Source organism: Plasmopara halstedii (assembly GCF_900000015.1).
Source record: "Plasmopara halstedii genome assembly, contig: Scaffold_484, whole genome shotgun sequence".
NCBI lineage: Eukaryota > Oomycota > Peronosporomycetes > Peronosporales > Peronosporaceae > Plasmopara > Plasmopara halstedii.
In genome coordinates this window covers 267999-281881 of record NW_020187404.1, presented here as the reverse complement: position 1 = coordinate 281881, position 13883 = coordinate 267999, and the positions used below count along the sequence as shown (strand labels likewise).

At 48.3% G+C, this 13883-nt stretch overlaps 2 protein-coding genes across 2 annotated transcripts; both read right to left on the bottom strand.

Annotated features, from left to right (window-relative positions):
• Positions 1 to 2509: 2509 nt before the first annotated feature.
• PHALS_10612 (scy1 protein kinase) lies at positions 2510 to 5357 on the bottom strand (the record flags this gene model as incomplete). Its single annotated transcript, XM_024726066.1, has 5 exons — positions 2510 to 3490; positions 3558 to 3731; positions 3807 to 4585; positions 4652 to 4766; positions 4836 to 5357. 5 exons carry the CDS (start codon positions 5355 to 5357, stop codon positions 2510 to 2512), a joined length of 2571 nt encoding a protein of 856 aa, XP_024576780.1.
• Positions 5358 to 5444: 87 nt separating this feature from the next.
• Positions 5445 to 7895, bottom strand: PHALS_10611 (atp-dependent dna helicase 2; the record flags this gene model as incomplete). Its single annotated transcript, XM_024726065.1, has 9 exons — positions 5445 to 5687; positions 5752 to 5823; positions 5895 to 6016; positions 6111 to 6191; positions 6246 to 7068; positions 7128 to 7230; positions 7295 to 7404; positions 7477 to 7566; positions 7632 to 7895. 9 exons carry the CDS (start codon positions 7893 to 7895, stop codon positions 5445 to 5447), a joined length of 1908 nt encoding a protein of 635 aa, XP_024576779.1.
• Positions 7896 to 13883: the final 5988 nt, after the last annotated feature.

Genomic DNA, 13883 nt, shown 5'->3' with positions numbered 1-13883 from the left:
TAACTACTCTTGGAGGTAGCAGATTGCGATCCGCTACACTCGTATTGGTTCTTGTAAAAAACGAAAGGTCGGTAACCTAAATTACCCTTCCTCAAGGGCTAAGCAACGGCAGCCGCGCTGCAGTTACAACATCCCCAATTAAAATTGACAATAACCCCAATGCACATTCAACGGTCGCCTCATACGAGGTAGCGAAAGCGCCCGCAGGCAAAGCCTTTTTCTTCTTCTGCACAGGATGCATCTCCGGACAGTGCGTCCGCGGCTTCACGGGAAGCACATCCCACGCCCTCGGCAACTGAGCGCAACACACTGCGCCCGGCCCGGGCGAAGGAGTTCCTAATCGGGGAGTTAGAGGAACTTGAAACAAGTCGATAACGAGATGGACACTCCATGAGCCCAGCTTAAACTCTGCGGTCACCGTGTCCGTTCCCCGAACTCTCGGCTTCCGGGGAAGTAGTATCATCATCAATCGCCTCGACGAGGCGCAGTAGCAGCAATTGAAGGCTGCCCACAGGGCGACTCTCCTGCGCTGTATCCAGATTCGGTCTTAGACCCTCGTATGGAGTTCGGCTTCCGCACGGCAGATCCCGCTACTGAAGCGAAAGACGCCACTCGATCGTTAGTCGTCTACGAAGTCGGCCTCCGGCCACTACACAAGCTGAGCTTGATCAGCGGTAAGCTCTGCGAACTTGCTTTCTGAAACCCAAAGGGATTCCGATGGATCGGTACGGCGCTCAACTTCGAGCTCAAAAAGGATTTCTGTAATGCGGACCATCCCTGTGGTGCTTGCGCTGCAGATGGCGTTGAGCTCTTTGAGCGATGGGTACAGCGACACCACAATCTTTGTTCGCTGTTGCCTTACAGCGAAGCTCAAGGAAGTGGACGTGCGCGTCGATCGCCATCTTAATTTGAGTTTGCCAAACTCAGGGCGCAGCGCCAACTTCCTGCGTATTGTCACCCTGTGACATATGGAACTATCCATAACGCCCCCGCAAGCTTTGTGGTTTCTCACACGGGTGAGTCTACGACAACAGCAGCTCATGGCTCTCCGGCTTACCGAGCTACTACCGAGAAGCGCGGTACGCAAGAAGTCGCGAAACGTCATGATCCTTCTGATCATAAGCGCTCACGACGTATAGACAATGGACATCTTAAACGTTCACGAGTACTCGTAGTTTGGGTATTCCCGCCACTTCACAAGATATTGGGTTCGACCCTGTGAACGACGTCGACCCATAAGGCGTTCCACATAGTAGTGGACGCCACCACCATTCTCATCGAGAAGAGTCGGCGACGGACGATGACGATTTGATCGATCGCCGTCCGGTAACTCGCGATGCTCTTCGAGTGTTGGAGGACAAAGTTCGGCGTCATCAGCACTTGCCGAGCACCTCTTCGAAGTCGCCTACTCTGTGCGGAAGACCACGAGAGTCTGGAAAACTTTGTGCACCGACTGCCTCGTGTGAGGACTATCGTGCTCTATTGGACCGGCTCCTAGCCGTCAAGCAGCCGAATACGTCACTTCGTACGACGGTGGAGCGCCTTGCGCTGTTGATCCGGAAGGTGTTGCTCTATGTGATCAGAACGAGTTGCTGGTCTAATTTCTGGGTGACCGAGCGCTTTTGGGTGCCGCTCCGCCGCCAAAGCTTATGCGTTCGCTCGCGCCGGATCCCGGTACGGCTTGAGCAAACCCACATAAATCACTATCTTTCTCGAAAGATTAATCGTATACGTAAGGCCTCGCTTGGCTACGACCTTAAAGGTTTGATAGACCTTCGACGGCGTTTCGTCTTAAAGACAACAGGCACTGCATATGCAGGAAGGTTTGTAGCATTTGATAAAACCAGATCTCTGACCTCAATGTATTCAATATTTCTTCCTTTTCTATCTGCATATTCCTTCTGCATATCTTGGCTTTCAGCCGTCATATCGCGAACTTGTCGTAAGACACTTAGTCTGGTAAAAAGGAAGTCTCCAACTTTTCACGCACGGTGTGGGGGCTGACATCAGCTAGCCGCTCGGTTATTCCTCCTCCGCCAAGCCCTGTTACATGGGATGGCGACGTCAGCAGAACGCAAAGATTTACAAGCCCGCTCACGTAAAACATCGTATTGTCGGTAGATGAATGCACTGCATTATTCAGCGCGAAAGCCAACATAGTGCTCCAGCGCTTCGGCGCCTCTGCGCAGACGCTGCAAGGAACGTCTTCAACGACGCGATTCACGCGCTCAGTCTGACCATTGGTCTGCTGGGAGCCTGCTGTTGACATAGTCAACAGCACCTGAAGAATGTAGACCAAAACATTTTAGTGAAGCGCGCATCTTCTGTGGACTCTGAGAGTCATTCCCTTTGTGCAAAGCTTGCGGCACACTTTTTCAAATTGGCAGGTTAATTCTTAGTTAACAGCACGCTGCAAGAAATATTTGATTTGCTTAAGTTATTTCTTTAATTAAAACACACCACTATTGTTCGGTTCTCAAATGCGAAGTATAGATAATGCTCTCTTTGACTAAAAGTCCCACTTCCACTCGTCGACATTTGCAGTGACAACGGTATCGAGTTTCATTGAGCCCAGAGATCCACGTTTTGCCTTGTTCTTTGTGTCAGCCTCTCTTGTTGACTTTCGCCCCGCTTTTCCTTGTGCAACAGTGGACGTACTAACGTCTCTGGATCCTTTTGGCTGATACGCGCCAAGAGTGTTTGATTTGGGCTCCGACGCACCCAGATCCAGATCATCGTCACCGCCCCAATTATCATCTTCCCAATCACAGTCACGAAGATCAAGAAACGTTGAGGTTGTTCGAGTTGTAGACGAATTCGAACCACTACTTGTTTTACATGCAAAATTGAGCTTGGATGAAGATGTCGCCGACGCAGACAGTGAAGTCGCTTCTGGGGTAACTGATGTCGAAGCTCCTTCGTTCACCGACTGTGAAGCACTCAATCTTGATGTGGTCAGGTAAGGACGATCATAACCACCCAATCTATTGCTATCACCCCATCCATTCTCAGCTGAAACATTATCTGCCGCAAATGCTTTTCGAGTGTCCTGCCTGGATGACGGAGGAATGGAGCTGTTATTGGTATTCTGACTGAAGTTGCCAGGATGGGAAAATGTATGAGATGTCGGAGCGGACGACAAAATGCCAGATCCGACCAGCTTGTTGACGTTTGACGTAACTGCCGAAGAAGCCCATGCAGTAAGAGATGAGGCATAACTTCCTGAAGTGTGGCCACCATTCGATGGAGGCGGTGTGGTTTCACAAGCACCACCCAAGTGGTCACTCTCTTGTTCAGCGCCCTTCAATTCGCTTTTTTTAGCTTCTAATTCTTCCCGAACCTTCATTTGATTAGCTTCATTATTTACAGCTTTGATAAAAATATCAATGGAAGTCTTGGCTTGCTCCCGAACAGTGATTGAAACGTCTAGAAGGAGCGGTGAAATCGCTGGAATTACGCTGCCGGCCATCCCTTGTGGTGTAAAGTACTCCTTTGGTGAGAATTGAATGCGTTAGACTACGTGGCATGTAAAATTTGCACGATCATATACTACTTACTTGGCACGCGATCATCGAGCGAAGTCCAGCAAGACGAGCGTGAGGAAACGGATCGTTGAGCGCTTTCGCGAAAGCTGGAAACAAGACTTTTGGTCTCGTTGTTTCATTGAGTTTGCTGGCAATTTTCCCGATACAAATTGTTGTATTTGTTCGAATGGCTGGTTCCGGATCAGACTGAAGACAAAATCAATGAGTCGAGTAAGCGAGAATGAATTAGCACCAACTTTGCATCATTATAATCAAGCGCACCTGCAACTTTGCGAAATACTTGACGACGCGGTTATTCAAATTATTATCAGACAGCTTATCAGCTATGTGTAACATTGATTTGACAGTGAGCTCACGCAACACTGGTGCTGCATCAGTAAAGCCACTGCAAAGGTTGTCGAATACAACTGAGCTGTTCACTAGTTTTGCGTCAAAATGAACAGCAAACTTCTCCATCATTTGAAGTAGTTGGACTCGAACGGCTCGATCACTACAGCTAAAGAGTTTGAGAAGAATTGGAATTATTTGTGTTTTAAACTCCTCAGTAGACAAAGAGCTGCCAATCTGTACCATAGCCGGTAACATGTGGCTAGCCGAGGGGTCTAACTTCAGAAGTCCATTTTTGATACCAATTGCTGCACCAAACTCCACAACTTGTTTTAACGCTGGTAAAATTTTGTGTACACCGAAGCATCGAGGTATTGAAGCCAGGTTTGCGCATAGCTCTTTATAAAATGCGACTTTTTCGTCAGATTCCATTACAGCAAGATTTTCTAGAAAATCCATCCGTCTGATAAATGGTGTATCAAAATAATTTCCTTTTAGCATCATTTGCGGACTCAGTCTTCGGGAAGGGTTCTCATCGATTGTCTTTCGAAATTGTGGCTGAAGTGCCGAGGGTAAATTTACTGCTGTTAATTTGTCACTCGATCGAAAGTGGCCATCGGTAAAGATGTAGTACATGAGACAGCCGAATGCCCACATATCCACACCGTAGGCTGGCCCTGTCGCCACTGCCTTCCAATCGGAGCGCTGGCATTCTGCATACTCGTCCAATAGCATGTTACCATACAAATCATCTCTTTTACGCAACAGTAGATTCATACCTGGTGGCTTGTAATTGATGTCCACGTACTGCTGATTAAGCGTGTAGATAGACGATGGTCCATCATTCGTTTTCTCCGCAGTAAGTTCAAATCCTCCCAGCTTCCAATCTCCACCCTGTTAGAAGGAAAGTATAACCATATGTTATGATAGATAAGGAAATGTGATCAGCTCAGCAGTCAGTACCTTGGTGACAAAAATGCTTTGCGGTGTTAGTCGTCCGTGCAAGAGTTTACAGTCTACGTTGATAAATTGCAGCGCCATGAGAATACTGCGCAAGCCCCAGGACACACACATGGTAAATTCTTCGCTGTTGTTGCCGTATTCCATGCGTAGTGCTGTTAGGAACTCAGATAGTGGCATTACGTGTTCTGTGATGATTATAACGGGCCCGTTATTTGGAACTTCAATGCCGTCCAAGTATGCTAAAATATTTGGATGACGCAGAGTCTTTATGCGGTGCAGTGAGTTCGATGTGAGTTGTCCTGCTGGCTGTCGCGACTTGAAGATAGATACAACATGCGACGGGTCCTGCTTGCTCTTACCCGAGTGCAAAATGAAATCTGGCAATCCTTCAAACACAACACATTCTCCCGCATCACCACCTGCTGCCACGTTACCATCCACGGATGGTGTATCTATTGAGTACGGCAGGCCGCCGGTGGTACTTGAGCCCACTAAGCCCCCTAACGTCTTCAGGAAATTCATGCTTTTGTTGTGAGTACAGTGATTTTGTTTTACCATCAGTATTGGTCAAAATAACGCAAAGTGATATTATTCATTAGTAGCTGCGAGCTATGCCTCCAAAAAGCACTTGATGGCCTCGATCAGCTCTGCCTTTCGTCCGACAGCTTTTTGGCTGTGTGCACGTAAAAATTCCTTTAACTGAGCGACAGTCTTTTTCTGAATGGCATCAGATGCAAGTAAAGTGGCCCATTCACTTTTGCTGAATGTTGTTTCCGCATTTCGCTGCTTCCCAGAGCCTACCTTCGTTTTCCCCAATTTCTTAGCAGACACGTTGCGGCTGGTGGCGTTTGTCTAGATAACGAGGATATAAGTAATGTAGGCATGGTAATTAATCAAACACATAGCTTAAACTGACCTTGCGCTTTGTGGAATTAGACGCGTCGATGGATTCACCACCGCACGCGTCTCGAAACCTAGTAATTGCACTCTGAAGAATAGTATTCGCAAACATTGGACTTGATGAGTCTGAATATGACAAACAAGCATTCCTCTTCGTACCTTGACGTCGTCTTGACCGAAGCCCTCTGCATCGGGAAGGGTAGTGTCTTTCTTTTCATCGAACTCAAGTACTTCCTCGTCCAGTGCGAGAGCTTGGATAGCAGCGTAATGCTTTTGAAGTTCTACAACATCAAGGTTGTGTCATGTCATTGACTTTTCAAATGCGTACTTCAACACTTCCTCTTAAAGAAACAAATAGACATTCACGAAACACACCTGGATTTTCAAAGCTCGGAGTTTCCGTCAGCTGAAGCTTCAAGATCAAATTTTTTGCCGCATCGATCTTTTCCTGTTCGACTTTGTCATCACATCACTTTTGAATCTATACGACTAATTAATCGAAAAACTCACCATATATCACTCGACCGTTCGAAATGTCTATGTCACGAATGTCATCCAAGTACGGCAAAAAAATAATGTTAAATCCTGACGGTCGCACCTGACCCATCTCATCATTTTCTTCTTCTTGAGGAACAAGCGCAACAAGTCGAGGTTCGCTGGTTTTTCGTGCAATAAGTCTTGCTAACGCAAATTTCTTTTTTCGAACCATCGAAGTGAGTAAAGCCATGAAGGCAACAGAACTTCCTTCGATGTAGCCGTCGCAAGGGTATATGAAATATGGTGAGCGAATATTTTCATTCCATTTGAGAGATTTTAATGGCTTGAAACAGATGAGCTGAAGCCCTGGAGCGTCGTAATGTTTAATCTCTACCACATCATCTCGAGTAAAATATACGCGCTTGCCGCCGTAGTCTATGTACTTCTTAATCTGATCTGGGGTAAGGTAAGCTCCAGTGTCTTCGCAAAGCCATTTCGTCTCAGTTTTGAGAGGTGCATTCGTGATCGCATCAAGAGCGAGGGGAGTGTTCTTGCGTTGGACAACTACAAGCGCGTATAGCTCCACGCCAATTGACACTCCTTTCGTGATGTGAAAACAGAAAGTTGTCAGTCGGCGTTTGCGAAAACGTTTGCGAAATGATCCATCTATCAAATCATCAAGCGAGCTGACAGGAAAAGCTGGCTGTAAAGATACATCATTATCGACAATGCTATCACGATCATTGGCTGCAAAGTCTTTAAAGCAACACCCGTAGAATCGGTAAAGCATAAAGTTTTCTTTTCCAGGTGGAGTTATGAAGAACAGATTCAGCGTGCGATTCAATTCGGTGTGGTTCTGTCGCCATGTAGATTATTTTATTAGGAGGCAAACTGATTACATCAAACGCATGATACCTGCATCTGTTTTTGAGATCGCTTGATTTCCTCCTCGTCTGATCCTGCTAGAGTGTCATCATTTGTAAATATCCAAACACGCTGAGAGTCCTTCTTTTTCAAGCTGCAAGTTTTCCAGAGATAAGGTGAAAAGTAGCTAAAAGTTTTACGAGCAGCAAGTTGCGTACTTTGCATTAGAAAAGGAAATTCCACATTGCCACAAAGCGTTGCTGAATGACAACTTTTCCGAGTTGTGCATAGACTCAAACTCCGACTGCACATCAGCCACCAAAAGAGACTACAGCGCACATTAAATAAGCACAGCAACAAAGTGAGAACGACTGATTCATTCACGGCAATCTGAACAAACCTGAAGGTCCTTAATACGCCGAGCAGACGGATAATCCAAAGACTGAAATTCGTAAACCTGCTCAAGAGTCCCGGCTTCTCCGCGCTTGTTCTTCATTGCGACCAGAAATAAGTAACTTTACGGCAAAATGACTTTAAATCATAGCAATCGCTCACCGTTCCAAAAAATACAACTCCAAGCAGCGAATTGTCGTTTGCGACGACTTTCATTTTAAGAAGCTTGATCACAAGCTCTACAACAGCGTGGAACCATGTGGATGGCGATTTTGCTGTCGCATGCGGGTATGAGAAAAACATTGCTTCGCGCACGTCTAACAGCACAATAAGCGCATCCTTTCCACTTTCGGCAGCTTCCCAATTTTCCTCATTTCCGTCTAGTTGTGCGTCAGAAGCCGCGTTTTGGCTGCCCCATGCATCCATATTTTCGTCAGTTACCAGAAGTATCCTGACATCTATCAAGATAAGGTACCATTTCCGTGGTACGAGTCGAAATAAGTCATTGCATAATCATGCCTTATCCATAGGATGCTGTATGATAGCAATTGTACTTGTGCCTCATGATAAAGGCATTAAGTACAGATTATCGTACACCCCTAAGGGTGGCCACTTCGAAAGAGAAAAAACATACTCTCGTTGTGCGATATGTATTGGCGGGTCAACATGTATGGGTGGGTAAGCACATATGGGCGCAGTGTGAAACATGTTGGTAGGTAAGACCTCGCCGCATGCGTCAAAATCTATAATTAGCCAGCGAACGTCGGTAGAGTGCCGGCATTCCCAACAAAATATAGACTTTGCATTCGATTTTCGAAAGACGTGTCCGGTAACGTGGTCTTTGTGGACCGTCTAAGAAAGACGGCTCATCTCGCTGCTATCAGCGATAATGAAGGATTCAGCCTCGCCGTTCCTCGACACAGTGCTTCACCATCATGGCCTGGTGGAAGTCATGGTTTTGAATATAGATCCGTGCTCCACGGATTGTTCAAAATGGTCGGCACCAGACTATCAGACAAACGCCTGATTTGCGGTGTGAAGTATACCCTCCAAAGAATTTGAGCAAAATGAGCATAGATCCTGAGTGGAATGCTCCCACTCACCAAGTTTCGGTAAAACGACGCAGCTTTCTTCTACAGGACTTACCCATTTCGCATCAATGGCGCGATGGACTTAGATATTTGATATTTCGATATTAATGAGGAGAACCTTGGGTTTTAGATATTGGCGACTCTGCCGAAACTGAAACAATAAAATGCGGTTTCGTTTTTAAACAGAAGTGTTCGTCTGTCTCGGTAAGGCTTTAATACTTAGAAGTAGAGGATTGCGATCCGCTGCTCTCGTACTGGTTCTTGTAAAAAAGTAAGGTCGGTGACCTTAGCTTGGCTTCCTCTAAGCAAAAAGCAACGGCTGCCCAGCTGCACTTGGTAGAACTGTAGTCAATCTAAGCCTGAGTCATTTTGACTGACCCTCTGTGAGGATGGAGCAATACTCCTATTTGTCCCAAGGCATGCTGGACGTACTTAATAATAGCCCTGAGGGCGTGGAGCCTTGTTTTTGCAAGGGCCGCGCGCCTAGAGGCGTTTTTGAGCTATAAAAATGCTGTGTTAGAGCACCTAGAGAAGAAGCTGTCAGCGTCGACAGCGTCCATGACACCACCATCGACGATGGATGACTCATGGTGAGCGTTAAGATCTTCGAGGGTAAGGATGGAGAGAATCTCCTTCTCTGAGTAAGAGAGGCCGAGATGGCAATGGCATCAGCCATGCTCCAGAACGAGGTACATCGCGTGGCGCAAGCTATCTCTAAGCTTGGGGCCAAGCACTATAATGGGCACGAACGCGCGATCCTTCGGTTGAAGCTGCGCTCTCCTCCTCTGGAAAGAGCTGAAGCGTCAGCTTTTGCGAGTATCTCGCCGCCTATTCAGGCGTATCGCGTGCGATCACGTTTCCTTGCTGCCCGGCAAGGCATGAAGGAGTTGATGGACTTGTCCCAGACTTGCGCACTCTCATTGTCGGGATGGCAGCCGATCCTCTCTTCGAGGCGGTCGCAGAGACCATCTTTATGGAGGGCCTCCGCATCGGCGAGCCAAAATGGAAGTCTTCCGTGTGCATCCGTCTTCTTCGAAGAAGCGGTGAATGCGGCATTGAATGCCGTATTTAACTTCAAGTCGGTACAACTTGGTTAGAATACACACCTTCAGAGCACGAAGAGCAGGCCTGAGCCAATTGACCTCGGCTTTGCTGAAAAAGAGGAGAAAGAGCTCCAAGCTGTCAAACAGCGTCTGGAAACCCGACGATTTTTGTCCGTGGAGACACCCGTTAACTTCGGACTGGTTATCTCCTGTGCAAGGTGCGTAAAGGGTCGTCAGATCGACGTCCCGCTACTAACCGGTCTGGTTTGTCGCGTGGAAACGACAACAAGCAGGCGTGGTGCAGTCTACTGAAAAAGAAATCTGTTTTGTAGAGCCTCAAGAAGGTAGTGGTCAGCAGGGCCCAGCCCCGAAGAGCTCCGTGCTCTTGAACACGGAACGTGAATACAAACCAGGCTTGCTGGTGATCAAGGCGACTTTGAATAGCTTTGATAAGCCATGGAAGATCCTTATAGATTCCGGGGCGTTGAGCAATTATGCTCGACGCTCAACGATCGAAGGAAACGAGCTGTATGCTGAGGTGCTTAAAGCGCGGTTGAGTGACACCGTCACTGTTTGCATGGTAACAGGGACTTGTGTCCCTGTGCCGAGGGTCTCTGTGGACCTCGGTGTCAAGTTTCTTGACTTTCATAGCGTGAAACACTGCTTAGTCTTTAACTTGGATTCTAGATATAACCTTATCCTTGGTTGGAGCTTTTGTTAGTCATGAACCCATTTCTGATAGGAAGCAGAAGCGCTATTGGCGCGGACACTGGACCAGGACCTTCAATGTGCTGGATATCGGAGTATCCGAGCTGTCGAACACCGAAGGTGTATCCGTCAGGAGTTCCGAGCATGGCTGGCGGGCTGAACGTGGAGTGGCACGTAATTCACTGAGCACTGCTCAAGTATCATAGCGGTTGCTGCATGTAAAGACTGACATGGTTGGACGAGGTCCGAGGCATCGAGGGCGAGGCCCCAGTAATGCACGTGAAGTGACACTTAACTCACTGAGCATTGCTCACGTTTTGAAGCAGTTGCTGCATGCCAAGAATGGCATTGTCGGACGAGGTTCGAGGCGCCTTGGGCAAGATTCTTGTGATGCACGCTATCCACTGGACGAAGACTGCGGAAGTAGCAGCTCTTCATCGGATGTAGTTGATAACATCAAGGCGTTGATGGAACAGGGAGTGGGATAACTGGACGACGCCGAGTATGTGTTTTCAGTGGTCTCGATGAGTCATGAAACCTCTAAAGAGAGGAGAGTATATTACCCGCAAGACGCAGGGCGTCGACCCTGCGGTGGATGCTCTTCCTGAATAGGCGAGATGTCCTTCGAGAAGTTTGACGATGCCTTGAAGGCAGGCAATTAAGCCGAGGTAGTCATTATATGCAGGAACGATGAGATAAATTCGTCGTCGCTTCTGGATGAAGCTGTCCTGGAGGACACTAAGGGTGTGCTGAACGCACGAAATGGATTGTCGATCCTGAAGGATCCCTCGGATACGTAGTACCCTCTGTTGAAGGAATATCAAGACGTCGGTCCAACCTCTTGACCGAGGTGTGCGTCATGAGATCGACCTGGTTCCGGTAACCATATAGTGCGGAATACGCCATTGACCCTTGCCCAAGGAGCAGTGCGACGGCATTGCCGCCTTTTTCCATGCGAAGCACAGTGTATGAGAGTAAGTCTCCCCATTCGACACCCACGTTTTGTGTCCGAAAGCCGATCAGCAAGTGGCGTATTGCTAACGCTGACAATAAGCTAAATGCTGCCATCATATCAGCACAGACACCGACATTTAGAAAGGATGTTCTCCGAAACAATATGGTTGGCGGAACAAAGTACAGCGCACTCGACTTGGTCGATGCTGATAACCAATTGCTCACGAGAGCGAGCGATATTCCGCTGACAGCGGTGAGAAATCCGAGCGGGATGCTCTGGGTGTGGCTGGTGATGCTTCAAGGGCTGTCAAATGCATTGGCAACATTTAATCGTTTTACGTCGCAATTGTTCAAGTCCCACCGGGCGTATGCACAGACAAACCTCGACGACATCTTCGTCCACAGTCGAGCGGAACACGGGGGGGAGAGGTGAAAAACCACATCGTCCATTTGAGGGCGGTGCTCGAGTGTATGCACACGAATAAGCTGTATGCTAATGCCAATGAGCGCATCATCGGCGCAGAAAAATCCCCTACATAGGGTGCTATATTGGGCAGCGTGGTTTCGAGCGGATTCCGTTACGATCAAGGCCATTGGGGACTGGCCGATTCCAAAGAACCAAAAGGTATCGCGCAAGTGGCTTGGCCTCATTACAACTTGCACAAGTATAGTGCAGATTATGCGGAAATGGCACGGCCATTGTCAAATCTGCTCAAATCTCGCCAGTTTAAGGCTGCGGAGAGGAACTACCCAACCCACGACAAGGAATTACTTGTGATGAAGTAGGCACTGGTCAAGTCAGGGTGCACCTGCTTGGCTCAAAACCGTTTGTGATCTACACAGATCATGCGTCATTACGCACTGCGACTTAGCCGTCTCACGTCTCGCAAAAGATGGCCAGATGGCTCTCATTCTTTGCAGAAATTAACTTTGAGGTGACGTTTAAGCCAGGAAAGCAGAATTCGCTGGCTGATGCATTGTCACGCAGATTTAACTATGAGCCTATTCATATCACGATGGTGACGTCATCAGTGACGTATTGGACCCGCGCTGCTACAGGCTCTCGGGAGCAAGGAGTTTGGAAACTCGGACAAGAAATTGTCGGCGCGTTTGAGCGCACTGTCTCACCGATATCCGCTGAATAACGGTTTACTGTATTATAGTATCGATTCAACGGGTACGCCATGAGTTGTGGTTCCTCACGATTAGGATTTGAGATCTCTATGAGACCCACGACACCCCACTTTGTGGTCATCTCGGTCGTGAGAAGACGTAAAGCTCGATGCGCTGCCACTTTTGGTGGACCAAGCTATACAAATGGGCGAGCACATATGCGCGCACGTGAGAGACGTGTCAGAGGGTCCAACCCTTCTCGAATGCGGCGGCGCTGCTGGCCAATCTACCGGTACCCTTTGGTTGTCGGCAATCTATGAGTTTGGACTTTGTGTTTGGCCCGCCGATGGACTTGGCGGGCAATCCGGGTATGGTTGTGTTTGTGGACCGTTTGAGTACGATGGCTCATCTTGCGGTGGCGACGCTGTTTGTCGGTCGTGTCTTTCAAAACAACAGCATGGACTTCCGGAACCAATTGTCTCTGATAGAGACCCGCGCTTCAATGGAAAGTTTTGGTCGACAATCTGCAGGGTGCTGGGCACCCAGTTGCCTATGTCAACAGCGGACCATCTGCAGACCGATGGTCAGACTGAGCGCGTGAAACGCGTCGTTGATGACGCTCTTCGCAGCGTTGTCGCTGAGACGTTGAAGCGCTGGAGCGCCATGTTGCAGCTCGAACAGATTCATTTGAACAATGCAGTGCATTCATCTACCGGCTACACGCCGTTTTATGTGAACGGGATTTTTAATCCTCGCGTTTCGCTGATGCTGCCATATCATGGCTCAGGACTTGGTGGGGGAGAAATAAAAAGCTGATGTCAGCCCCCTCACTGTCCGCAAGAAGTCGATGACTTCCTGTTTACCAGACTGAGTGCATAACGACACGTTCGCGATGTGACGACTGAAAGCCAGACGTGCAGAAAGGATATGCAGATGGGAGAAACAGAAGAAATGTGGAGAACTTTGAGGTCGGAAACCTGGTTTTACTAAATGCAAACCTTTGAAGATCGTCGCCAAGCGAGGCCTTGCGTATGCGCCGAACCTTCCGAGAAGGATGCGCACTCACATGGTGTAATATGTGGGCTTGCTTAAATCGTACAGGAATTCGGCGAAAGTGAACGCGGAAGCGTTGGCGCCGGGGCGGTTCCCAAAGGTGCTCGGCCACCCAAAAGCTGAACCAGCAGCTAGATCCGAGCACGGAGTATAACAAATCCTGTAATCAGCGACGCCAGGCGCTTCATCGTCGCACGAACTGATGTTTCGTCTGCTCGACGGCTAGGAGCCGCTCCGACAGAGCGCAATAACTCTCAACGTAAGGCAGTTGGTGCACAAAGTGCTCCCTGCTCTCGATGTCTTCCGCTCAGCAGTATATGCCCTCGGAGCAATGCTCGGCAGAGTGCCGGTGACGACGAGCTTGTCTTTCAACGCTCAAAATGCATGGTGCGTCCACTACCACGTGGAAAGCCTTTTGGGTCGACGGCGTCGACAGGGTCGAACCCAATATC